Raw genomic sequence first — 26963 nt, 5'->3', positions numbered from 1 at the left:
AAGGACAAAAGCACGTTCGCGGGGGAGCCATTTTTATTAATAATGCAGGATCCTTTTTATTTATTGATAAAGGAAGACTATGACCTCACGAGCGCTAAGGTGCTGAGCTACCACTGTAAGCGAAGAAAAGTTGAGAAAAATGAAGATTGGTTGGCAACTCTCGGAGATTCGCGGCAATCGCAATGAAACTTGGTGCATCATTTGAGTCTTGCGCCATTTTCGAAGGACAGCGTAAGAATTGTGAGAAGGACATACGAGACAATACCTCGTGAATGGTATACTGTTGTGTCTCGTTAGTACGAAGCCCGTTAATAGAGATACCAGGCTCTATTAATTACGCTTCGGCGCGGCACTCGCGCTGAAACGTCACCGTGCCGAAACGTCGCGTGAAAGAAGCAGGAGGGGAGGAGGAGAGGGTACGAATGAGGAGGAGGGGCATAATCTTCCCCTCCTTTTCCTCAAGAGCTGCTCCCTAAAGTCCTGTTCACACATACAGCAGAGCGCTAAGTGAGCGCTCTTTCGAGCGCTCATGTGGCGCTTCCTAGCGCGTGACTTAGTTCTAAAATAGCGCGTGATTAGCGCTTTAGTAGTGCCTTGTTAGCGCTTTGGTAGCGCCTTGTTAGCGCTTCAGTAGCATCTTCTTAGCACCTCAATAATAATTGGGGTTGTGCGGATATTTATACCCCGTGTAGTTATTCAGCCATTTCAAAGTTGCGACGAGTCACTCGCCGTAGATGAGCAATTAGTAGCGCTTTGTTAGCGCTTCTTGTACCGCGGTTACTGCTGCGAATTAGCGCGTGCGCTGCGGTTCCCGTTCATGTGGTTGGGGGAGCATCAGCAGCACCATGGCGGGCATGTGGGACGCTGATATAAAAAGGCGTCCAATGCTGTTGCGTATACCCAATGAGCGCATATGTGCGTGGACGGGTTAACTACCACAAGAGCTTTCTGGGCGAGCGAATCTTTCGCCACCGAGATACCGACGGGTACCCGGCGAACCTTGTTTCCAGGCTGAGGGACCGAAATACAGAGCTCTTCCGAAGGTGATTATTTTTTGATTGCGTGTCTTTGAAACCAGGGTCACACATGTCGAATAGAAAGCGATGAGGTCGTACCCAGAGGTCGTACCCATTGGATTAGTCGCTCAGACTCCATTACTCTGGCTCGACTGCCCGAAAGTATGCTCGGAGAGCGGCATTTTTACTTCTCCTTCTGTCAATGCCGAAGGAAAAAAACAACGGAATCGACGTGCACGCGCTGTTCCGCAGCAGCAAGCACGGCCCAAGGAGCGTGAGAGCTCCGCCTCCATTGTGCCAGTGAAGCGCTAACAGAGCGCTTCTGAATCGCTAACCGAGCGCTGCTGAAGCGCTAACCGAGCACTACGTCACGCGCAATTCGGTGTCAGATGAGCGCTGCTTGCAGAGCTCATGAAGCGCTAACTTAGCGCTCTGCTGTATGTGTGAACCGGCCTTTAATCGGTGTTACAGGAGGTTGTACACGTCTTTCCTTTTCTTTTTTTCAATAGTGCTCACTATACGTCGTTCCAGCTTCGGTCCGAGCGCGGCCGATGTTTTAAGCCGAAGGGCCAATCAAACAGCGGAAAAAGCGCAGCGTCATGGTGTGGTCTCTGCGCTTGATAGGACTAGCCGGCGGAGGTGAGCGCACAGAAAGACGGCGAATACCGGCTGGTCCTATCAACTGCAGAGAGCACGCCATGACGTTGTGCCTCTTTCGCTGTTTGATTGGCCCTTCGGCTCATAACATCGGCCGCGCTCGGACTGAAGCTGAAACGAAGTATAGACATTTGAATATTTTACATTCTGTGCAGTCCCAGGTTTGGCAAGTTCGCGAGCAAAGGGGATCGGTGGCCGAGTGTGTGAACACACCGCGGCTCAGAGCGGTTGGAGCGAAAACTCGTACTGGAGAACCCAGGGATTCTGGATTCAAACCCTACCCATGCCCGTCTCTACAGCTGAGACCCCTGACGCCCACTGAGGCTGAATAACTTCCGTCTGTCTGAATGGCATACGCGAAACACAATTATTAAATTAAAAAAAAAACGATCAAAGTTGAAAGAAAAAAGTAAAAGAAAATCTGACATGTCGCACCCCGTAGACTTCCTATTTTTTTTTTTAATTTACTGTACTGCTGACGTTTTACATTTCTGAAAGAAAGTTTAGTCCATCCAAAGTTCATTGAGCTATGTTTTTTTTATTTTTTTTTTGCAAGTATACTTACATTTTATTTTATACACTGTACGGCTTACGTTTAATTTTCGGAAAGAAAGATTAGTTCTTTCGAAGCTCATTCAGTTATTTTTTTTACAAGTATACCTAACACACTACCAGCGTGTTCGAAACGAAATGAAGCTTTTCCGTGGTACGCGCCTATTCTCGCTGAGCCAGACAATAAATAACTAAACGGGGATGAATTAATCTCGGAGCCATTCAACCACGAGCGGCACCAGAGGCAGCGGACGCATCAACAACAAAAACACAAGCTTGGGGATGTGGGCGGAAGACGTAACTGCTCTCGAACCGTTAGGAAAACGGCCTCTCCGGGTCCGCGCCGCCTGCTCCCGGAATAACGACCGGCCAGGTCGCTGCATACGCAAAGCCCGCGCATAGCCGGGGGCACGCCACGTCGGGAAACCTCTTTAGTGCCTCTCCGCAAGGTCAGGTGAGGAATAAGTAATGACGCCCGCGGGGATGACGACTCCGGTTTGCTTTCACCACCAGGGTGAGCGTGCATTATGAACCGCGTGCGGCAGTGTACATGTCCCCCGACCTTGATGCCGAGTCAAGGTCCTAACCGCCGATTTATTGGCTGCGATCGCGTGTAGACATTGCCGAGAAATGGACCCTTTTCAGAACCACATCCAGCAACATTGGAGATCGCTATTTCTTGGCTACGAAGCGCGTGAATGAATCCTTATATTCTGCATGGGCTTCAGCCTCTCGATTGCCTCGGGTTTTCGGCCTTACGGAAGTTTGAGCCAATAAAAACCTCTGACGCAGCACTCGTATCCAGTACGAGCTGATCCAAGTTCGCGCCGAACCCCGACACATCGTTCGAGCCCATACATGATCAGACTAAGTGCCCAAACAATGGCTGACACGAATAATTGGCTCAGCAGCTACCATATGGAGCAAACTTTTAAATATGCTTCCTTGCATGCAAGGATGTTTAGGGGCAAGGATGTCGAACAAAGAAAAACGGTGACATCAATATTCTCACCGTATACAGACTAAAAAAAATCTCTGCGATAGTGTTAAACGAATTACTGACGCTTCGATAGACGGTAGCCCCTTCTCAATCCACCCCCTCCCCCAAAAAAATAAAATAAAATAAAGCCAGCGCGTGAAGCGCGCTACGAATAGACCGGTATGGCGATAATAATCTCTGGAGAAGGGGAACAAAAAGGACAAAGCACAAAAAAACCTCCAAACACAGCCAGGTGACTGGTGCGCGACCGAAAAATTCGCCTGATCCTGCTATCCAACCAGGGAACTCTATTTCCAGTGGAACGCTCTACCAACTGAGCTAGCCAAGGGCTACACGTCAGTAGAGCAAACGGGTTTTATCAGCTGCCACCAGTCTAACACCAACAAGGGTGAACGGCCAGCATTTAAGGTTTGAGGGTAGTTCGATTAATGCAAAGGTGCAAGCGAGCTGGACAAGAAATTTGTCCAGCTCGCTTGCACCTTTGCATTAATTGCACTATCATCCAACCGGTCTCAGCAGTTTGTCTACGCCACCTCTGCGGCGATGCATCGAGAGAACTTTATAGTCTTTCTTAACGTGCAACATCCGCGCTGAAGCTCGGGGCCGTCTAGTGCACTGCATGCCGTCTGCCTCTTGCGAACTAAAGTTACGAGGACGTCACGCATGCTCCTTGATGATGTCGGTATAATTTGGGAAGGTCCTGTTTGCTTCTCCCAGCAGCACCTATACACCGCGCTTCCCACTATAAGCGCGGTGAAAGCACCGCGCTTCCTTCTATTGGGGAGGAGATCGAACAGTCACGCCACTAGCGGCATGCTGCAGCTGTGTGGACAACAAACCTAATTTTATTGTTTGTCGTTGATCACAGAAATCGAAGATGACGATTCGAAGGCCGCTCCTCGTGCGTCCAAAGCACTGGTTAAAGCGAAGCGCTCGTGCCCAGACCGTGCTAGGCGAAGTTCAATTTCTTTTTTTCCTGTGTTAGTAAACACCGCGCTGTGTGGACAACAAGGTCGATAAAGCGTCCCCAGTAGTTCGATCTCCTGCCCAATAAGGAGTATTCACTGGGCGCCATACTTGTGAGTGATGTCTAGAGCGGATGCTCTGAACGAGCCCACATTAATAGGCTGTTAAGACCGGCAGTCTTGATCATGATCTTGATGGTGTGGAATACACGTTGCAAAAGAACCGGGAAAGCTCGCCATTAGAACGTGTTCAGCAGTCGCGCACACAGCTATGGCCGCCAGTGAATACTTCCTATAAGAGCCGGGCCAAATCTACCCAGCGGTCAGTCACCGCTGGGGCTCCCAAAGGTAATAAACGTTTTTCTTGTTGAACTGGATTCCGGCTGTCGTACCTCCCTACAGCAGCAAGGCCAAAGCGCTGCATCTGGCGCTCAACGTAGCTTTGCTGCCCGCTGGTTGGTGTGCCACTCAAACCCAGGGCTGTTTTTTTTTCTTATTTCCTTTCTTGCCGTTAACCATCACGTGAGTGTTATCTACGGTACGTTTTGCGCTCCTATTCGCATTTCTTTGTTTGTTTGTTTTCTTTTCTTTCATTTTTTATCGTTGCGTAGCCCCAATTCTTCCGGATCATTATGTCTTATACGGAAAGGGAGCGCATGACGCTGCGTTCGGGGGCCACCTTTGAAGGCCGACCCCCTCCGCCGGCGCCTGATACCATTCTGGAACGCGTAGCCACCCTCTGCGACGCCGTCGTTAATCGCTTAGCGCTGACCCAGAGCCCTAACCCCCGACCGCAGTCGGCTATCCCCACCTACCGCGGCTACGACGACTGGTTATCTGTTCCGGACTACCTCGACCGCCTTGAAGGATACAAAGCAGCAGTGAGGGCGTCCGAGGCCTATATGCTGAACCAAGTCCTGCCGCTGGCACAAGAAAGTTCGGCGGCTTGCTGGTGGAGGCTGCAGTCGCCATTCCAGTCCTGGGACGCATTCCGACAACAATTTTGTGAGGAGTTCCTGCTTTCGGCCCCGGGATATGAGTCGCGTATCCTCCGGTAACTAGATCTGCGAACACAGCATCCCAACGAAAGCTTGCTCGAATACGTTCGAGCAATGCAGGTATTGTACCAACAAGCGTGCCCTGAAACTCTAGAGACTGACAGAGTAGCGCGCGTCCTGCGGCAATGTCACCCTCGTTTCCGTCCCTACTTGCACGGACGTAGTTACGCCAGCCTCGACGAAATCGCACGTAACGCTTGTTTTATCAAGGAAAGCCTTTTTCAAAGCTTCAATACCCGCCCCCACCACGACACACTGCCCTTGAGCCCAGCTGCGCCTGGGGAGGTCCCGCGGCACACGAGCGGTACCCTGCAGACCGTCCGGTGACGCGGGCTCTGGACCCTCACACCTTTGCACGAACCATGAACAGCAGCACACCGGCAGCAACACCGCCCACCTGGCTCCAACAACCGGTTCGTCAATGGCGTAAGACCTCGAGAGGCACAAGACCCCTTGAGGCAGCACAACTGCCGTCAAAGACCACGGGAAGCACAAGAACCCTTGAAGCGGCCAAACTATCGCAAAAGACCTTGGGATGCACAGAAACACTTGAGGCGGTCAAACTATCGTGGAAGGCCTCGGGATGCACAAAAACCCTTCAGGCGGTCAAACTATCGTGAAAGGCCTCGGGATGCACAAAAGCCCTTGAGCCGGTCAAACTATCGTGAAAGGCTTCGGGATGCACAAAAACCCTTGAGGCGGTCAAACTATCGTCAAAGACCTCGGGATGCACAAGAACCCTTAAGGCGGTCAAACTATCGTAAAAAGACCTCGGGATGCACAAGCACCCTTGAAGCGGTCAAACTATCGTAAAAGACCTCGGGATGCACAGAAACCCCTCTGGCGGTCAAACTATGGTGAAAGGCCTCGGGGTGCACAAGAACCCTTTAGACAATTGGACTATCGCGTAAGCCCTCGGGATGCACAAGAACCCTGGAGGCAGCCCAACTCCCAAGACAACCAGTCCCGGGGCCGCTGAAACCAAACGGCGACCCGCCTGCGGCCACGCCTCCTGGTAAAACCAATCTTGTTCCCGCTCCCTCGCGGAAAGCTTGTCGAGTGCCGAGCCCCGAACAAGAGTTCGAGTGCTCGGGCAAACATTCACTACTTTGTTAGACACAGGATCTAGGGTTTCCCCTCGTCGGTGACAAACTGCATGCCCGATGCAAAAAAAGAAAGCTACATTCAGACAGACAAAGGTTCAGAAAATGACATCCAGCGCAACGGTGGAAAGCAGGGATGCAGTCCGCTTACGCCTTACTTTCAACAACCGCGCAAAAAGTCAACGGTTTCGTTACCTCGCGGGCTTATCGGTAGAAATGATCCTCGGTCGAGACTTCCTTGCAGATACTAGCATGCTGCGCGACATCAGCGCTGGTGGCTACCGGCTTGGCGGTATATCCCGGGGTTCCTGCCGTTCGATGCACCAGACAGAACGAACTGCCCACACGTGCTAATCCATCGGGTTGAAATCCGTAAAAAGGTTTTCGCCCGTGAAGAGTTTCCAGCACGTAGCTGCGGCCCGGTGTTAAAGTTGGCGGCATCTTTGAAGCAAGGCTCGCTTCTTTTCATTCGTGAGTAGTTGAACTTTTTGAGGCTCGAAAGGCTCTAGTTTCAGCTCCTTAGCCATTTGTCGCACCAATTCGCGTTTGATTCCGGTATCACGAGTCCTTATTCTCAAGAAGACCCTCAGATTTCCCTTGACTCGCTTCCGGATGATCTGATGGTTGGCGGAGGTGTTGTCAGTGCGCTTTCTCCCTCTTCCGCAACATTCGCCTTCGTGGCCGAGCACGCTTAATGGCATCAGACACGGTTTGGCGAGAAACCTCGAGCAATCGAACAGTTGCACATTGACGAAGACCTTGATGAAACAGCTCCAAAACAGCAGCATGTCTATTTGACATTCCATAAAATATAAAAATAAAAACGATCACAAAAAAAAAAACAACTGAGCTTCATTTTAGCAAACAGCAGACGCTATGTCCTGATGGGACGAATCAGACAGCGTCGAAAGCGCACCATCATAGTGTTAATCATGACTCTCTACGAGGCAGTGACAAACGGGCCTATGAGCCTACATCCACCGATCGCCTCGGTTTTCTTTTACCGAACTACATGGCTAACAAAAACCACATATTTCTGCACGTGTTCTGTCATTGCCAAACTAATCATAAACATAAAAGGCACACTGACTTTCGCTTTTGACGCTGCTTGATTGCTCCCTTTATAACGCAGCGTTAGCTGCGTCTGGACTTAAGCTGAAACAAAGTATAGTACAAAAAAGTGGGCCGAATTTAAGAAAGCAAATTTTGTTTTTACGACTATGTAAATCATTCTTGCCAGGAGACTCCGAAGTCTGTCCGGGTTTTCCCTGGTCACCCTGTAGTACCCCGTAGCACCGAAGGGAGCGAGAGCGCGGCTGCTCGCCTGTCCTCGCCCGCGTTTTTTCCGCCGCCTCCAAGGTCTCCTCTGTCATCTCCTTCAGTCAGTTTAACATCAGATGTTCCCAGCCATCCTATCGATGCTGCAGAGGCCACTCCACGTTTTCCAAAAGTGAAGCCCTAAAATAAAGCATATGAGTGAGTTTTTACAGAAGCTCTTTTTCGATGGCACATTGCTGGTGGGTCTGTCGATAAAAATGACAGGTTCTAGATGGCAAGGCATCCTAGTAAACTCGCAGGAATAAAAATACGGGGGAATAATTTTGCCTCGAGGGGGGAGACCATCCTCGGGTTCCCACGACCTCCGTGAAATTTGACCGATGAAAATATTCGATTGCGTGGCGATTCCGAACGTTATTGGAAATGTTCTTTTTATGCGCGTTATGCATTAAGTTTTGACAAAAAAAAGTCAAATCTTGGGGTGTAGAAGACTTAATACAGCAATTATTGTCTGAAAACGCCGTCCGACGGTGCCCCCTGCTGTCGGCTCCAAGCTGCAGAAAGAGGGGCGTGCCACTATGTTTGATTTGATTTTTATTAGAGAAATCGGCCGCCCATAAGAGCAATTCCGGGTTCTTTAGGATGCTTAGCACCCGTAGATTGACTTATCACCACAGACAGGCGATCTCAGATTCCACTTGAGTGCCCCTTTAAGGCCGGTTCAAACCAATACGTAATACCGCTACGGGGACTAGAAACCTACCTGACGTTCCTGTGAAGTACTACGGCTTCCGGACACCGAATTCAGAGTTCCATATCTTAATCTTCTGGGATTTTGTGAGGTCGATTCTCGTATCGAGGGCCGCGGCCCATCAGTGTTGGGCATGTGCCCCTTTCCGGAATTCTTTGCGAAACGGCGTGCTGCCTGCGGGCTTCCCGCGTGACGCAGCCAGGGCGTTGGTGCTGATGGCAACCGCCTCCTATATATATTTCTATTGGCCGTATTGTTTGTGATATCAGCAGTGATGTGTTTAGTCTAAACCATTTTGGAGCGCCTTTTGGAGCAGCAAAAATAACTTTTGGAGCATAAGCATACACTCTATTTTCACTCGTATCACTGCAAATATTATCTTAAAGCGTGTTTCACATGCAGCGATTTTGGCCCTAAAGCGGCGCGATTTCTGCCGTCGCGGCGCTCGTGCCGCTCAACCGCTGCGGCTGGCCAGAGCGCCGCGACGGCAGAAATCGCGCCGTTCTAGGGCCAAAACCGCTGCATGTGAAACACGCTTAAGATGTTTGTGTTTGTCCGTTGTTATGTGCTGGCACCACCAGCAGAGGACTGTGCAGCCGATGCTGCGAGCCTGGTGACATAAGCGTGGCAGCCGGAGCTCGAGCACTTGCTCCTGAACCGAGAACCGGGATGGACACGCCGTCCACACTGTAAAGCTTGCAGTAAAGCTTGTACTTATCAATTGGCGAAGAGCGACAGAAACAAACCTGCTGCTTTGAGGAGATGGCGACTCACGGCACCACGGAAGCGTTCTCGGGAAAGGGCTGGTCATCGTGGACGCAGCGGCTAATCTACTACTTCGAGGCTAACGGCATCAATGATGGCACCGAGAAGCGGGCCGTTCTGCTGACTCTGTGTGGTCCTTTCACATTTGAAACGGTCAGGGCATTGGTGGCTCCCAAATTTCCAACTGAGCTTACTTTCTAGGAAATCGTGACTTTGCTTCGAGCACACTTTGATCCTCGGCCGGCGGAACTGTTCAGCCGTTGCAAGTTCTAACGACGAGATTAACAGCCCGAAGAGTCAGTGACCGCGTACGTCGCTGCTCTTAAAGGGGTCCTGTAATCCTATTTAAGCGTCTACCTTTTTTGCGGTTTCCACATCTTTTGTTGCTCGGGCAACCCAGCGGGCACGCAGAGAGTAAATAATAGCGAGTTCGTTTCACACGCACCGGCCCCGTTCGAGTTCTCTCCCAGAATGCAGCGCACTCGCAGAGTGTTGCACGGAGAACTGGACTCAAACGAACTCGCCAAATGCACCGAGTGCAGAAGACTGATGCTGCCGCCATCTATGTTGTAGAAAATGTACCGACCTCAAACCGAAACTAGCGCCTTTCTGTTCGGAGTGATGGGTGGGAATGCGAGAGTGCAGTCACTACCAACGTTTATCTACAAACGTTGAACGCTACAACCTGTAGTTTATAGTTGCGATGACTTCAAGCAACTCGGCTGTCGTAGAGATAGTTACAGACGGCGTAAATTTCCGCACCCAGCTGCCTACAAAGCAGCTGGTTGCGATCTTTCAATTCTTATAACCGTTTACACTGAAGAAAACTGATGATGCTGTCCGAGCAGAAGCTTGATCCGTTTGAGCATGGTATTATGCGTGAACCACTGAAAGGGTACGGCTTAAAACTAGACTGTTGGAATATCCAGCAAAACTTTTCGTGGGACTTTCGATTTCGATCGTCATTACAAGTGGATCAGATGTTAGCCTTGGTGAGGACGTCGAGAACGAGAGCTTTCTCGAACAAAATACGACGGGGCAAGTTAGCTGACGTAGGTAAATGTTAAACATGATGATGTTGCCCAAGCTTCGGGTAAAGTCACTGTTTAGATTTCTCTGATGCTTATTTGGTAGTCAGAGTTTTCTGCTGAGCCAGTTTTGCCGACAAATGTTCAATTTTTCACCCGCACAAGGATGTTGATAAACATCTCGGGGGCCGCTGGTGCGTTTGTTCTGAGCTTTTCTTGACACACTGGTATAGTTCAGCGTCTGTACGGCAATAGAGCGACTTAAAACTGCAAATAAAGCACGGGTTGTCAATTGCTTCCTTCACGAAATAGCAGACGCTCACAATTCAAGCTCGCGTTTGATTCCGTTGCCCACGGGACGCGATTTCTATCAGAAAATCTACTTTTTTTCCTTTAGGTTCCGCGACACATCGTAGCAGACGAACCCTCGTCGTCTGCTCTCGCTCCTCGCCGGCCTAGCCGGGGCGAGGCATGACGGGATTGCATTCTGGCGCACGCCCGATTTTCTCGGTGCAGCGAGTGCATGCACGCGTGCGGTGCCGCCACTGAAACGAACTCGGAGAGTGCAACCACTCGTGGAGTGCCTGCCGAAACGAACTCTCTTTACGCCGCGAGTGGGCACGCGTGGACACGAGTGCCGTGAAACGAACTCGCTATAAATATCAGTGCGTCATAATTTAACCGGACGACGCGGAAACCCCCTCCTCTTACGGGGGCGCCTGTGGTGTCAAACGCGCGCAGCATGTGACGCAATCGTGACGTCGTTGGTCCTGGTCAGCCGAGGAAAGAGAGCTGCCCCGTTTCAGGGCAGTTCTCTCTCCTCGGCCTCACCTCCTTTCCCCGTCTTCCCCTCGCTCCCTACATTCCTCAGTCACCCAACACCTCACCGCGGTCCGCGGGCGCGGGAAAAGGAAGGACAGAGGACCAAAGACGTCATAAAGAAGGTTACTTTTTGCTTGTTTTTGTAATTTTAATATGCCTTAAAAGAGAATTTCGAAAAAAAAGTTCACTGAATTCCTGCATTCAGCGAACTCAAGTATGGTGCAAACTAAAAAACAAAAAAAAAAAAAAAAAAAACAGTAAAAATGTTGTTGCAGGGCCCCTTTAAGAAATTTGCAGCAGACTGAAAGTTAGGGAACGTTCAAGTGACTCCGACATCTAGCACAGCTAGCCCTCCTGTCTCAGCGCCAGCTGCTGGGGCGGCCAGCGGCACGGTCAGCACGGTCATAACAGCGGTTCTCGGCAACGCGATGATGCTACCCATGGACATAATGGGGCGCGATCGTTTTGTTTGCGGTCTTCAAAATGGAGATATCTAGCAACGACCATTTGCAGAGCGGGAAGTGACGTTCATCAAGGCGTTCGACATTGCTGTAGGAACCGAGAGCGCCAAGGACCACCAGCGCCAAATAAAAGCAAAATTACAAAAAAAAAAAAAAAAAAATCAACAAGACGGAAAAGTCGCGTCCGGCACATCGTCACCAGGAGAAGACGTCATCATCGTCGACGCCCTGCTATTGCGGCGAGAAATTTCAGAATCCTGGTTCTTGCAAGTTCTGGACATCAGAGTGCCGGTACTGCAAATAAACGGGGCACGTCTTGAAGGCATGTCTGAAGAAAAAGAAAAACGCCCAGAACTTCGTACAGGCACGGGACCCACAGGAAACTCCTAGCCCCGTTACAACATCGTCAGGCAGGCTGGATGACTTGCACGCCGTAACACCGCGGCAGGAGCCGTCAGAGAAGGTTATGATAAACCTGAAAGTTCAAGGTGTTCCTCTAAAATTCGAGGTAGACTCTGGAGCTGCGTTTACTTTGATCAGCGATCAAGTCTTCCGCGCAGCGTGTCCAGGGAAGCCTCCGCAGTTCACAGACGACGACATCACTCTGCGTGCCTTGTCTGGTGAAGTCTTGGAATCCCTGGAAGAATTCACGTCATGGTCCAGAAACAGAAAGTGAAGTTCCCTCTTCTTGTGATGGATCACCCAAGTGGGTGATTCCTCTTCTTGTGATGGATCACCCTTATTGGACGGACTTAGTTTGCATCCCTGGGAATCTGTCTCGGCGGCGTGTGCCAGCTGGTTCGTTTTGTTTTCGTTAAAGCTCGCTATTCTCTACGAACAGGTAGGAGAAGCGAGGTCGAATGGAATATCACGAAGACTCCGGTTCACACTTGCGTTTCACTCTGATCGGCTGCGTTGTGTCCTCTTGCAATCGATTTACATCAGAGAGCCTACTCAACATATCGGCACACTGGCGCCATCTCTCAGGTTCACCGGGAACCCTTCCAACTTGTGTGTAACCAAACTCAAGTTTTTTTTTTTTTTCTTTTTTTCAGAATTTGTGAGATCTATAGACCTTTCCAGCGGCAGTCTCGAACGAAGCGATTTAGAGCGCGCGTCCCTGGTTTTGAGAGTGTACCTCAGTGTTGCCCGACTGCGCTGAGCTGTGGAGTTTGTCGTCAGTAGGCTGTGGCAGCCTGGCGTAGGCGCAATTCCGGACGTGGTGGAGGCTAAATTGCCGCGTTTTCTTTCTTATTTTGTGTTCTGTGGCGAACATAATTTATAGAGGTATTTAAGAAAGCTGTGCTCTATTTTTTGGGGAACAAAAACAAAGAAATGAAAGCTGTTTTGGTGAGTCCGTGCGCGACAGAACAAATGCAACTGGAAGGTTTGTTTCATTTTATGTTCATCGTTTACGGCACCGTACACTCAGCCGTGTCAATCTATATAGTTCAAAATATTTGACCACACAGGATATCCGAACTGCATGGATATTCCCCGCCCACAACAAGAAATTCAATGAGTCTCATCAATCGAACAACATATATTGTACGTACCCCACGGCGCCGCGTTATCCGAACAGGATTTGAGAAAGGTCTCAAATAACACAGCATGTCCAATATACAGTGTCGACGATAGTCACTTCACGGCAATCGAACGGAATCCGGCGCGTTTTGGAGAACATGTAGAAGAGAGCAGCTTTTTTGCACAGCTTCAAAGCAAATGAACGAACGTGTCTATTCTGTCCCCCCACCCCGAACCCGACCCTATCAGCTATTTTTCGCGAAGACGCGGAACAAACCCGGGAAGGCTTTTTGGAGATTATCTCGACGGAAATAATCCTCCAAGCACGTCGAACTTCCTGCGTCGCGGGCTGCTTGACGTTCGCTCTCTTCGTTCGTTTTCTGCGAAGGCCGAGCAGGCTACGAGCCCTGGTATTCCCTGATTCTTACAGTGGAAGATAACATACAAAGGGTAAGCATCCTAAACAGGCGAATAAAATAAAAACTTCCAAGAAAAGCCGCCGAACTCTGAATGCAAAATGCAGGTGGGGAGTCACGTTGACCGGGTTTCCACAGCTCAGGCGGGTACCAGAAATTTCTGGCTGATAGGGGTCGCTCGATTCGCAAAATGGCGGCGGCCAGAGCGCTCTTTTTGGAAAGGTCTATAGTCGGTGACAGGTCAAGAACGAAGTGGAAACTTCTCCTGCCTCTTTCCACTTTAGTAGTGTGAACGCTGGAGAGGAGGCGACCTCCTCTCCACCGTTCGCTCCGCTGAAGTGGAAAGGGCTGGGAGGAGCTTCTACTTCGTTCTTAACCTCTCACCGACTATAGTCACTATTTATAAGAAATAGTCGCTTATACACTGTCAATAATGATTCGCGCTCACGGTAACCGCTCATTCACACTGGGAGCGGATCCGCGTTCGCAAAGCGGTTGCGAACGCGGTTGTATAAAGATCCAGTGCAATTGCACGCGCACTCGATGACATCAAGTGCGCGTGCAATTGTACTGGCTCTTTATACAACCGCGTTCGCAACCGCTTTGCGAACGCGGATCCGCTTCCAGTGTGAATGAGCGGTAACAGAATTGCGCGCAAGACGTATAAATTATGTACCAGGGATGGGCAGTACTTCATATACAAGTATTTGAAATACGCATTTAGCTTTAAAGGGGCCCTGCAATGACTTTTTGACTGGTTTTTAACTTGCACTGAACCTGAGCGTACAGAACGTAGTAACTTAATCCAACTTTTCTTTTCTCAAATTTCGCTTTATTTTAAAAGTTATAGGCAAATTAGAATTACAAAAACAAGCAAAAAATAACCTCCTTCATGACGTCGTAGGTCCTGGCTTGAGTGGCCTTGAACTAGAGGAGGAGTAGTGAGCTGAGTGAGCTCATCGAGCGCACACGGCTGCCGCACTCCGTGTCGACGGCTCGAGAGGGCGCCACTAAAGCACGTGTTGGATACGCTGTATGAAGCGGGCGGCCAGGGCAGCTCGCATTGCATTTGCTGCGCGACTAATCACTAATTCGGCATAACACTTCATTGGCCACAAACGACAGCAAACACGGGGTAAAGATCAATTCAGAACGGGAGCCACTTCGCGCTGACGCACCGCCAAATGGCCAAATCGCCAGCAGGGCCCGCGCCGAAGGCCTTCGGAACGCTCGGAACCGGTCGGATTCTTGACCACAGCGCCGCCGCGTACATCCGGGACCTTTCTACGCTCCTCGTTCGACGTAGCCTCATCCCACTAGCCTTTTCTAGTATGCGCCGTTTTTCTCCGCCGCTTGGTGGCGGGTATGTCGACGGGTCATTTCTCGTTTCCGTACTTTCTAAACTGCATTTGTTTCTTTTCTGATCTAAAATAGTGAACAAAAACTACTTTCATACATAATTGAAACGGTTCGCGACACTTTTATTTTGTATCTCGACTAAAAAAAAGCTCTTAGCGGCTTTGACCAGTGGCAAGCCCAGGACCAAAGACGTCACATTTTGCGCGCTTTAGGTACCGTGGGTCGCCCTCGTCGGTGGAGGAGGTTTCCGCGTCGTCCGGTTAAAATATGACGCACTGATATTTAGTTACCTACTCTCTCCGTGCCCGCTGGCTTGCCCGAACCCCAAGAGACGTGGAAACCGCGAAAAAGGTAGATGCTTAAATATGAGTGCAGGGCCCCTTACTTTGTGTTTAGAATTTATTTACTTATTGGGGAATGCATTTGTCAGCTGTATTTAAATATTGAAAATTGAGTATTTAAAATATTGAAAATTATGCCAAAACACAGTTTTGGATACTATTTTTTTTTTTTTTTTTTTTGCAGTCAATTGCGGTATTGGGCGCTCTTCCCGATAGCAGCCACATGCAAAGATCACCGAACTTGCTGCGCTTTGCTTACAATAAACATCAAACAGAAGGGAAGAGTAGAAGAAGGAATGGGACGGGATGGGGGTGGCAACTACTTATTTTTGGTTCACTGATTTTATTTTGTAAGCGTCGCATCAACGACGTGTTGTTTGAAAGTCTTTATTGCTTCTATTCAGCCTTTGATATTAAATTTATTTTGAGTACATTCTGTTTTCTGTAATTGTACCTGACAATTTCGCGAAAAACAAACTTCATCTTTATTGGAGCTGCAACTTTTTCTCTAAGCACTTGACGTTTTGTATAAATAAATCCTGCTCCTTATTCGGCCATGTTTTTTTTAACCGGAGTTAAATTGAATCCTAAGACTTCAGACTATGAGACCATAATATATTTGTAAAAGTATGTGAAGATAATCAAATACACTCATTGCATTTGTATCTTGTATTTAAATACTGTAAACGACTTCATTTTCGCGGGCTCAAATTTTCGCGAATCAGGCCTAAGCTGAAAATGTAAAATTATTCGAGGGTTATAATTTTCGTGAATTGAGTGTAGCTTCCGTAGCGTTCACAAAATCCCAGATTTGTTCGCGGGACGTATTTTTCGCGAATTGTAGACGATTCGCAAAATTTGCGAAAATCAGGTCCCCGCGAAAATTTAGCCGTTTACAGCACTCATTTTAACAAAGGGTAATTGGATTTCTCATTAAATACATATTTGTGGAAGTATTTTGTTTTTTGTTCGATACAATTTCTAATGCATTTTGCCCATTCCTGACGCAAGTCGATTAGAAATGTTTTACGGCTACCCGATCACGCCGGTGTGCCAGTATGTTAAGTGAAAACATGCCTTAAAAATATATGTAAAACATTGATTTTGAATAACATGTTTATTGAGCTTGACTCGTTTTTGTTGCGAGGTTAACTTGTCAATTATTTCCAGTTCCTCGGTGTTGTCTGAACAATTTCAATGAGTTTCTCTCCATTCCAATTTTAGTAAAAATTTAATTTTTGTCAAATTATCGTTTTATAACACGACTAAAACATAAAATAATTTTTCTTCTTTTTTTTTTCTGACTGCGTGGCGCGGCGGCGCGATTTTGCGGCGCGACACTGGGGCAACCATCCTTCTCCTACCTTTATCATTCACTCCACCTCCCCTACCCCAAACAAAGGTAACATATTGAGCTACCGGCTCAGCAACACTTCCTTTGATTTCCTTGCTCTCAAGACTCTGACTGACTGAGTTTTTGCTGACTGAAACTGAATAAGAAATAGGCCTGCTGAACTATTTTTCTTACTTTATCGATAACTTTAACGACAAAATATTAGGACTTTGTCGAGGACACGGAACAATATTGGAACGAAAGGAAGTGACCTTCGACAAACCTCTACACCCGGTCGCACTCTCCGGACATTCTGTTTTGTTTCTGGTGGAATAAAATGCCGAACATGATGATCTGGCCCCCGATACAATGAGAAACAGAAACAAACAAAACGAGATTCATTATTTTATTTATTCTTGCCTTAGGGTTAAGGTTTTCTATCCAGCTAGCCTGCATGCATTTGCTTTTTGAACATGGCATTTTTTCGCCCATGATTGACTGACTAAGCAATGTTGGTCTGTCCCGGAACTGTCGCAATTTCCTTCACAAATAATGTGCAGACCTGAAACTTTTTTTCTGCCCCTTTTATCCTGACTCTACACGTTTTCCAAGAAAGGCTCTTGTGCGCTGCCATTTTGAGCCATGCTGGGGTGCTCCAGGGCATTGGCCAGGGGCACGTCGTTGGGGAGCGCGATGACAAGATGGCGGCGTCTTTTGTACCGCCGACGGCCAGCGTTAGCGACACACTTAATGTTTCGGGACGCAGAAGGAGGTGTCCGCACAGAATCGTAACATCAAATATTGTAGGACAGGGCACGTTTATGGGTTCAAGTTGATTTTATAACGATCGCACCGTCTGCTCCAGCACGTCGTGGAAGCCAGAGCTGCCGTGATCGAGCGCAGCTAACGTTGAGCGCAGCCATCGTTGATGCAATGGCCATGCGGCTTCTGGCGCATTCTGATGAGCGCTTCGAGACTTTAGGTATGTTTCTAATTTTCTATTTTCCAGTGGTTTAGGTATTTTATTTACTTATTTGCGCTCTTTTGCGGTCGAAGACAGCACCTGCATGATTTATATTTTTTTTTTAAATTTATTTCCGCGCTCAGTGGTGTATGCTTCAACAGGAGACGCTTGGCAACATTGTACGACAAGCGGCGAACGGCCAGGCTGGAGAGTAGGTTCGCCTCACCTCGGCGACGAGGTTCGAGGTTAGGCCGGGCTTTCTCTGGCATTTCCGAATAAGCGAAGACCGCGCGAGCACAGCTGTGATCAGCGCTCAATGCGCGCGAGGGCACGGGTACCCATAGCTTTGGCTTCACCGCCAGGAAAAAAGCTCCCCTAGTACAGGGGGTATTCACTGGCGGCCATAGCTGTGTGCGCGAATGCTGAGCGCGTGCTGATGGCTAGCTTCCAGGGTTCTTTTGCAACGTGCATTTCGCACCATCAATAGTGCCGGTCTTAGCAGCCTATTGATGTGAGCTCGTTCTGAGCATGCGCTCTAGACAGCACCCACAAATATGGCGCCCAGTGAATACTCCTTATAGACGCTTTACACACGCGCCAGAATACAGCCGCCATTGCTGACCTTCTCTTGTTGTACCGAGATACCGAGCCACTGAAATTAGTGTGAACGAGCCTCCACAAAGGCCAGTGCTGGGAGCAAGACAGAACAAAGTCTAAGATGTCAATAACCTGGCCTGCTATGGTAATAATGAAGTGAAGTAAACGTAATAAGGGGGAACAAAAACTGAAGGCAGTTATGGCGGCGCCCATGCACAGCTGCTGCAAAGCGTCTATACCGGTCTCATTTTCAGTGTTCGTGCGTATGGTGCGTAATTTTGCTCGCTTTGCGAAGCAAAGAACATTCGCGTGCTTGGCAGAGAAGATCGCACGCTGGGCTACACTCTTAGAAAAAAGATAGTAGAAATATAGTAACTGTAACAGCTACTACCTCTCTATGGCCATTACCACATCTTTACAATACTCTAAAAAAAAGTATGTGCGTCCACTTTCACGCAAGACACTCGGAGAACAAATCGCCGCAACTTACGGAGGCAGCTCAGCGAATGACAATGCCAAAACATCTGTTTAGACAAAAAAAAAAAAACGCAGTCTGAGTTGTGACATTAAGCAATGCAAAACGTCACGCTTGCATTGCTTAATGTCACAACTCAGACTGCGTTTTTTGGTCTAAACAGATGTTTCGGTATCGTCATTCGCTGAGCTGCCTCCGTAAGTTGCGCTGATTAGCTCTCCGAGTCTTGTGTGTGAAAGTAGACGCACAGGCTTTTCTTAGAGTGATAGTTGTTCCACCTCAAATACACCGCAGGCAGTAAATACGGTTGTTACTAGCCGAGAAAGTCGGGATCATTACTATACTTTCTGTGGCTATGCAGTCAAATCTATGGGCGCATGGGCGTTCGAGAACCTTGAACGCCATCCAATGCTTCGAACGAGCACCCTTCACCTCTTTTGAAATGCCACCGAACGTTGTCCACGAGTATTGGGGATTTCCATCGCGTGTTTTTGAACCTACTGTTACGGCTTCGTCTTTAGATCGCCAAGCGCTGTAAGTATTTGATTCGCTCGAGAAGGCTGACTAGCGAACCTGCCGCCACATTTGTCTGTTCTAGCCACTAGGTGCCGTCAAGTTCGCTGGAGTCGCTGCTACGGGAATATGCGGAGAAGCGAAAGCTATGAAACGCGGAGGAGTAGGTAATCATGTCGAATGTCTTAAGGAATTACAGAGTGAATGGTTTCATTTTTTTTGTCTAAAAAATGCATCGTTTAGACCATTAAAAATCACTTCTGAAGGATAGATTAGTGAGGCGAAAAAAAAAAATAAAACCTTGGTATAAAACTATTTTTAGAGCGTAGCTCTTAGGCGCCCGTTTCCGGCTTGAGCGGCGTCGTCGTCGTCGGCGCAACGGCGCGTTGCATTATGGGACGTTTCCCGTAATGACGTCACACGTGACGTCGCGTGTGACGTCACAAGGGTTACCTTTGTGAGGGTTACGAGGGTTGCCCTCGTGAGGGTCACGATGGTAACGTCACGACGTTACCCTTGTGACGTAATTATTAGAAACACGTGAGGTATGACGTCACGTGTGACGTCACGTGACGTGTAACGTCACACGGATCTAACATTTCCAATATTCCCGCTAAATTTACCCTCGTGACGTCACGTGTGACGTCACGAGGCTAAAATGTTTTCCGCTAAATTTAGTGAGGAAAGAAGAGGGGCACACACGCCCCCCAGTTCCCTCCTCTCCTCCTCGAGAGAGCTGCGCTCTGATTCGGCAGTACAGAAAATTGCAAACGTCTTTCATTTTTTTTTCTTTTTCGCTGAGGTGATTATTGAGGAAAGGCGTGCATTAAAATGGCGGGTATGAAAGGCGGAACAGCACTCGACGGGTTCAGTGCTTGGTGCAGCGTCCGTTCATGTCAGTGCTTTCGTGTGTTCCGTTTGTGAATATGTGCGTTCGGCCAATTGATGACGCGTGTAATGTGTACAATATATAAAGTGTAGGATATGCAATATGCTAAGCGCGCGAGAAATGCAAATACCTGTGTGGCCTTTTAATTACTTGGGCAATAGCTAGCGCCATCTATCTGCTAGGCGGTAACTAATTTTTTTTTTGTGGCACTTAGAATTACAGTTTACACGGAAAGAATAAAAACACAGCAAATATACGAGGGACAGACTCACACAGTTCTTTCAACGAGCAACTACATTTAAATGATGCCCATTACACTATGATAAACCACTTTGGTCACAAACAAAATTAAGTGAAGACGAAAATACCAGAAGATACCAGAAAAATATAAAAGTAAAGATAGCTGAATTTAACTTCCTGAAAAGGAAGAAGAGGAAACTGAAGGAGATGTTTTCTTTGACAACTCCGGCGCTACGAAATCCATCTCTGATGTCGATAACGACACCGAGGGCTCGGGAACATTGTCTGTGGCAGTTTTGATCTTAAATGCTTCGATTATCTCTCGGCCATACTTGTCCTTGTGTGAGCCTAGCACGGTAGTGTTTTCATAGCTATAGGAGAGCAATCTTGGCAGCTGCGGGCATGGACAACAATCGGAGGATAGGAGTCGGATGACGCCTTGTTGACTTCGAGAAAGTGTTCCCTAAGGCGAACGTTCAGGCATCGTCCCGTCTGGCCGATGAATTGGCTGCCACAACTGAGAGGAATAGAATGAATTGGCTTCTCTTGGCATTTGACGTATTTGTTAAAGTTTGTGATGGTGCAATCTGGTGGACGACTTTCGTTATTTACCCTTTGGCACATTTGTTTCAGCTTCATCCGACATGTGAATACCACCTCTTAATTTTCTTTGTGACCGAAGTGGTTCATCATAGTGTAATGGGCATCATTTAAATGTAGTTGCTCGTTGAAAGAACTGTGTGTGTCTGTCCCTCGTATATTTGCTGTGTTTTTATTCTTTCTGACTGAACTGTACTCCATCCAACGCGCTCTGCTACGTGTGCACTTATAATTAATTTATAAATAAATTTATTGGTTCCTGCCAGGTTTTGTGGATGATGCCAGTTCCCACTACTAACTTCCTTGGTTAGTAACAATTACGAACACTCCCATCACTAACTGCAGTTACCAAGACGTTACTAACATATGTGACAAGCAGTTATTAACTTTTGGTTAGTAAGTACTATGATCTTTTCCCTAAGAGCGCAGGGGCTCAAAAGCTGGCACTTCTTGCCAGTATCCTCCCTAAGCGGTTAATCGAGATCATAACATACTTGATCGCAGTCAAACAGGCTTGAAAGACTGAAACATCTTTTATTTTTTATTATTAGCGATGAAACAAATCCTATTTTATGCGACATGACTATCCCTAGGTATCCCTACAAGGCAAACAACGACAACAACACAAATTAAATTAATATTAATAAAACGAACACAAATTATACGGAGTATGTACGCTTTTATACAAGGTTAAGTATGGCAGCTTGTTTTCCTTAAAAAAGTGGCTGTAGTGTATACTGTAGTGGAATCTAGCCATAAATTTGGCTTGGTCTGGCAATTGGGACACTCTCCAAGATGGCTACCAACTAACGAATAAACGCTAGTACGTTGTTGTATCAATCCAAGGGAATCCTTCTCTTTTTCTACATCTCCCACATTACAGTGGCGACGAAGATGCGTTAGAACAACGCAAGAATCGCCCAACAACGATTTTGAACCGCACGGACCCCTTCACACCCTACAACGGACATCTTGTGTCACGGGATGGAGCACAGCACGCTCCCCACGTTTTCCTTCTTCAACACGCGTGCCACTGACGCCAACAAAAACGTCGGCACCGAGTGGTGGAAGTGGGTGAGACGCTTTGAGAACTTCGCGGTGGCCTGCGGCATCACAAGCGACGCCCGTAAGACCGCTTTGCTGCTACACTACATAGGGGAGGAAGTCCATGACATCTACTGCGCGCTCCCCGAACCTCCTGCGACCGCACCTGTGGCAACAGCTTCAACTGTCTTAAGCACCGCTGGCGAAAGCCCGCTCTACACCGCAGCACGCAAGAAGCTGGACGCCTACTTCGCTCCAAGGGTCAACACAACCTTCGAGGTCTACCGTTTCCGGCAAGCCAAGCAAGTAGAAGCAGAGTCCCTTGACTCATTTTACGCCAAACTACGACAGCTAGCGCGACACTGCGCCTTCGCCGATCCACACACGGAAATCAAAAATCAGATCCTGCTGTCTACAATTTCTTCACGCCTTCGCCGCTATGCCATGCAGCATGACCTCGATTTGGAGGGAATCCTCAAACAGGGCAGGTTATTTGAAGAAGTGGAGCACAACGGTCACCTTGATGGAACAAGAAAGCCGGCAGCAGCCCACCGAGAACATAGTGGCAGCGATAGCAGAGATCGCCAAGCCGTCTTCGCACCACCACCCGTCCAAGTGCCACCAGAAAACCCCATCACAGCCTCGTGATAATTCACGTCGTCAACACCCGGATGCAACATGCTACAACTCTGGAGGATCATGGCCGCACGACGGTGGTCGATCCAGCTGCCCAGCCAGAAGCAAGTCCTGCAGGTCATGCCAGAAGGTTGGCCACTTCTCCCAAGTATGTCTGTCGGCTCCAGTCACCGTCCGTGCTATATGCAAGAACGCTGGCTCGGACAGCGACCAGTACACTTTCGCAACTGACACTTCACGCGACATCTCGAGGTCACCCCGAATGATCGTGGAGGTCAACGGCACACCTGTAGATTTCACCCTCGATACAGGAGCTACTGTGTCAACCGTGGGATCAAGCGATCTGACAAAACTCGGGCTCCGCCACAGCTTCGAGCAAACAGGTGTAAAGCTTTTCGCATACGGCGCAACGTCCCCACTGCCAGTGCTTGGCAAACTGTCCGTGACTATGAATTACAAGGCTCAGGAAGGCACAGACGAAATCTTCGTTGTCAACGGTGACCACTCAGCCCTTCTGAGTTTTTCTGCAGCCTCACGTCTAGGTTTAGTCCACATCACCTACAACGTCGAAGACACCCCGACGGAAAAAGCTATTCAGAAACAGTATCCCTAGCTTTTCAAGGGAGTTGGATGCCTTCAAGACCAACAGGTGCGCCTGCATGTGGATGACAGTGTGCCACAAGTCGCACAACCACAGCGTCGCATCCCTTTTGCCATGAGGAAACCACTAGAGGCAGAAATGACTAGACTGCTAGCACTCGACATCATTGAGAAAACTGAACGGCCAACACCGTGGATGTCTCCGGTTGTTCTAGTGCCCAAACCACACGACCAGGAAGCTTTGCGGATATGCGTAGACATGCGATGCGCCAACAAGGCGATCTTCCGCGAGCGGCACGTCACGCCAACAGTTGACGACGTCCTCACAGCACTCAATGGAGCAACGGTGTTCTCCAAACTCGACCTCAAGGAAGGGTACCACCAGCTTAAGTTGCACGAAGACTCCTGGCCAATCATAACTTTCTCGACACGCGCCGGACTCTTCAGGTACAAACGTCTGAACTGTGGTATCAACTCAGCAGCAGAAGTATTTCAAGACACCATACGACAAATCCTCGGCAGCATTCGCAACGTGCTTAACGTCAGTGATGATATCCTGGTTTATGGCACGACCAAGGAAGACCACGACAAAGCCCTTGAGGCAACGTTGGAACGTCTGAGCAAAGGTGGGCTCACGCTAAATCCCAAGAAGTGTAGCTTCTTTCAAGAACAGCTCACTTTTGTTGACACGTTTTCTCGAGTGCTGGAGTACAACCAGATCCGATGAAGGTGTCGGCTCTCCAGAACGCTGCCCCACCAACAAATGCCAATGAAGTCCGGAGTCTCCTAGGGATGTTCAACCACTGCGGACGTTTCCTCCCCAACCTCGCAAACCTGACTCAACCGTTGCGCCAGCTGACCATCAAAGGAACTCTATGGGCTTGGACCAGCGTTGAACAAAGAGCATTCGACGAGCTCAAAGGAATGCTCTGGAACTTTATTACTCTAGCCTATTTCAACCCCGAGAAGAGCACAGATCTCATCGTTGATGCTGCACCACATGGTCTCGGTGCAATCCTCGCCCAGTCCTTTGCAGCTAGAACTTAGGTGGTTTTCTACGGAAGCCGAGCCTTGACGGGTGTGGAAACGCGGTACTCTCAGATAGTACGAGAGATGTTGGCTGTGGTCTGGAGCGTCGAGCACTTCCATATCTACTTGTTCGGCACCAACTTTCGAGTGCTTACCGACCACAAACCGCTCGTCGACTGCGACTGCGACTGTCGACTGCGACTGTCTAACCCGCGTTCTTCTCCGTCAGCGAGGATCGAACGTCTGGCACTTTGACTTCAGCCATACAGCTTCGACGTCGCACACACCAAGGGGTCAACTAATCCCAGCGATTACTTGTCTCGACATCCACCACAGACCCCACCAGAAAAAAAATACGAGCTTCGCAGTCTTGTAAAGATGTCAGAAGACTACGTGGCCTGCGTGATGCAGCACAGCTTACCATGTGCCATGTTCTTGGAAAATGTCTTAAAGGAAACCAAGGCAGACCCCCAGCTGACCAAGGTGACAAAAGCCTTGCAGCTGCCGCAACTCGACAAAAATGCCTGGGAGGATGAACTTCTCCATCCATTTTCCCGAGTAATGAGTGAACTCAGCGTGTCCAGAGAAGGCCTGATCCTGTGAGGGACGCGGATCGTGATACCTACCAACCTGCAGCATAAGGCAGTCCACCTTGCACACAAGGGGCACCAAGGGATCATCAAAACAAAACAACTGCTGCGAAGCAAAGGCTGGTTCCCTGGGGTAGACAAGCTCGTGGACGGTATTGTAAAGAGCTGCATTGCCTCCCAGGCGGCAACACCTGAACGGCACCGCGATCCACTGCCTGCATCCAAACTACCGGAGTGTCCTTGGACTGAGTTGTCTCTAGACTTCACTAGACCATTTCCTGATGGCAAGCACGCAATGGTCCTCATCGACGACCACTCAAAATACCCAGTAGTAAACCTTCTGCGAACACTCGCGGCACCAGTTGTCATCAGCAAACTACGTACCATTTTCGCCCAGTTCGGCATTCCAATGGTGCTGAAGACTGACAATGGTCCTCCATTTCGCAGCGGAGACTTCTCAAGATTCGCTGAAGAATTCGGATTCAAACACCACCGTGTCACGCCACATTGGCCCGAAGCAAACGGTGAGGTAGAGGGATTTATGAGAACGCTCAACAAGCTAGTCTTGACAAGCAGAATCGGAAGCAAGGACTGGACGGAGGAGTTACTATCCTTCTTGCTAGCCTACCGCTCCACCCCACACGGCTCTACAAGAACTTCACCGTTCGAGCTCCTCTTCAAGCGCAAAGTGCGCAACCTACTTCCGGTAATTCCCGACCCAGACAACAATAGCCCTACTCACATCAAGGCACAAAGAAACGACAAATCCAGGAAAAGATACAACAAAGAATTTGCAGATGCACGGCGACACACTCAGCATCACAAGTTTGTTCCTGGTAAACTTGTAATCTGCAGACAGGAGCGGCGTAACAAGTTCACTCCGTTCTACGAACCCAAGCCGTACACAGTCATTGAGGTTCATGGATCTCGCGTCAAGGCCTCTCGCAATGGGAAAGTCATAACGTGAAGCGCCGCCTTCTCCAAGGATGCACCGCAAGTGACCATCACGCCTGGACGAGAAGAACCGGACATCGAACACCCTGAGACCCCCCTTCCAACCCTGGCAATCGCATCTCTTTAGACCGTCGCTCATCTCTGGCCCCATCTGTACCGCTAGTTACCCAACCAAACTGTGCCGGGCGCCGTTATCCGACAAAAGTTCGTCGTGCTCCTCGTTATCTTTCGGACTTTGCAGTGTAAAAAACTTTTCTTTTCTAACGAAACGTCGATGAATAATTTTTTTCGTGTTCAAAGAAACATTGCAAGTTAACGGAATGTATCAGAGCAAACCAAATCTTTGCGCCCTATTTTCTCAGGGGGGTAACTGGTGTGAAAGAGAACTCCTCTACCAGTCGGACATTTTCAGCATACTTTTAGTGTTGTAGTCTTGTCGAAACTATTTTCTCACGGGGATAAATGTAGTGTCTACTGTAGTGGAATCAAGCCATAAATCTGGCTTGGTCTGGCAACTGGAACACTCTCCAAGATGGCTACCAACTAACGAATAAACGCCAGTACGTTGTTGTTCCAATCCAAGGGAATCTTTCCCTTTTTCTACATCTCCCACATTCCACTAACAGCAATTTCTAGGAATGTAAAATGATTGAATAGTTCAGACAGTATATACTTCACTCTTCGACGTCCAAAGTTAGTGCGTGTATCTGACGAGTTTGGTGTACTGAACTGTGCAGACAAAAATCAGCGGAGTCGGAAAATGTTCGAATTTACATTTTCAGGGAAGACTGTAATGTTAATATTAATGAAATGATAATTGTGTGAATCAGCCGTAACAGAAGAAGCAGCTATCGCCCCGCAAATAGCCCTCAGCTAATCGACCTGAGTGCTATTTGTCCTCAACTCGTTTGCCCGTTTGACCGCTCGGACATTGAAGCCTCGGTTTCTTTGCTGGCTTTCCGCTGTATTCGACACCTCAACTAATCAGGTTCGTATGGGAAGCTGCTTGAATTTTATGCGCACATTCATCATAAAATGGAGCCTCAGGTTTTATAAGCGTGGCAGTTCGCGGGAATTCACTTCCTCGCTGAAGTTCGCGAGTAATATATAAGGAAGCGGTTACAGTTTTAACAAGACGGCGAGGCACTTTTTTTTAATTAGAGTAGTAATGTTTCTTCATAACCCTTTAACTAGTTTCGAAATTTATTCAATAAAGAGTATACAAATTTGTTCCGCAAGAATAATATTTACATAAAAAAATAACATGGTGGAATCGGTGTTTGCCTGTGGTCTGTGCCGCACTCTCGTTTGGAATGAAGTTCTTTGATGGTAAGTATTTTTTTTATTTCCCACAAAATGGGGAAGCTATTTGTACCTTAACAGTGAGCTTGCATGATGCGTGT

General features: G+C 48.5%; 1 protein-coding gene and 1 pseudogene across 1 annotated transcript; one reads left to right on the top strand and one right to left on the bottom strand.

Moving 5' to 3' along the window:
• The first annotated feature begins 21691 nt into the window (after positions 1 to 21691).
• LOC121834738 lies at positions 21692 to 23000 on the top strand (annotated as a pseudogene).
• Positions 23001 to 24405: 1405 nt separating this feature from the next.
• LOC115316548 lies at positions 24406 to 25011 on the bottom strand. The gene has a single exon (XM_029975937.4). It carries the CDS (start codon positions 25009 to 25011, stop codon positions 24406 to 24408), a length of 606 nt encoding a protein of 201 aa, XP_029831797.3.
• Between the last annotated feature and the right edge of the window lie 1952 nt (positions 25012 to 26963).

This window comes from Ixodes scapularis, unplaced genomic scaffold, assembly GCF_016920785.2.
Source record: "Ixodes scapularis isolate PalLabHiFi unplaced genomic scaffold, ASM1692078v2 PGA_scaffold10__122_contigs__length_95168666, whole genome shotgun sequence".
NCBI lineage: Eukaryota > Metazoa > Arthropoda > Arachnida > Ixodida > Ixodidae > Ixodes > Ixodes scapularis.
The sequence above is the reverse complement of the archived record's forward strand: the minus strand, read 5'-3'. Positions and strand labels throughout refer to the sequence as shown.

What these genes read in the sequence shown, in the direction of transcription:
- LOC115316548 (XM_029975937.4), bottom strand. Translation starts at nt 25,011, where the DNA reads ATGCCGAACTGGGCGAAAATGGTACGTAGTTTGCTGATGACAACTGGT.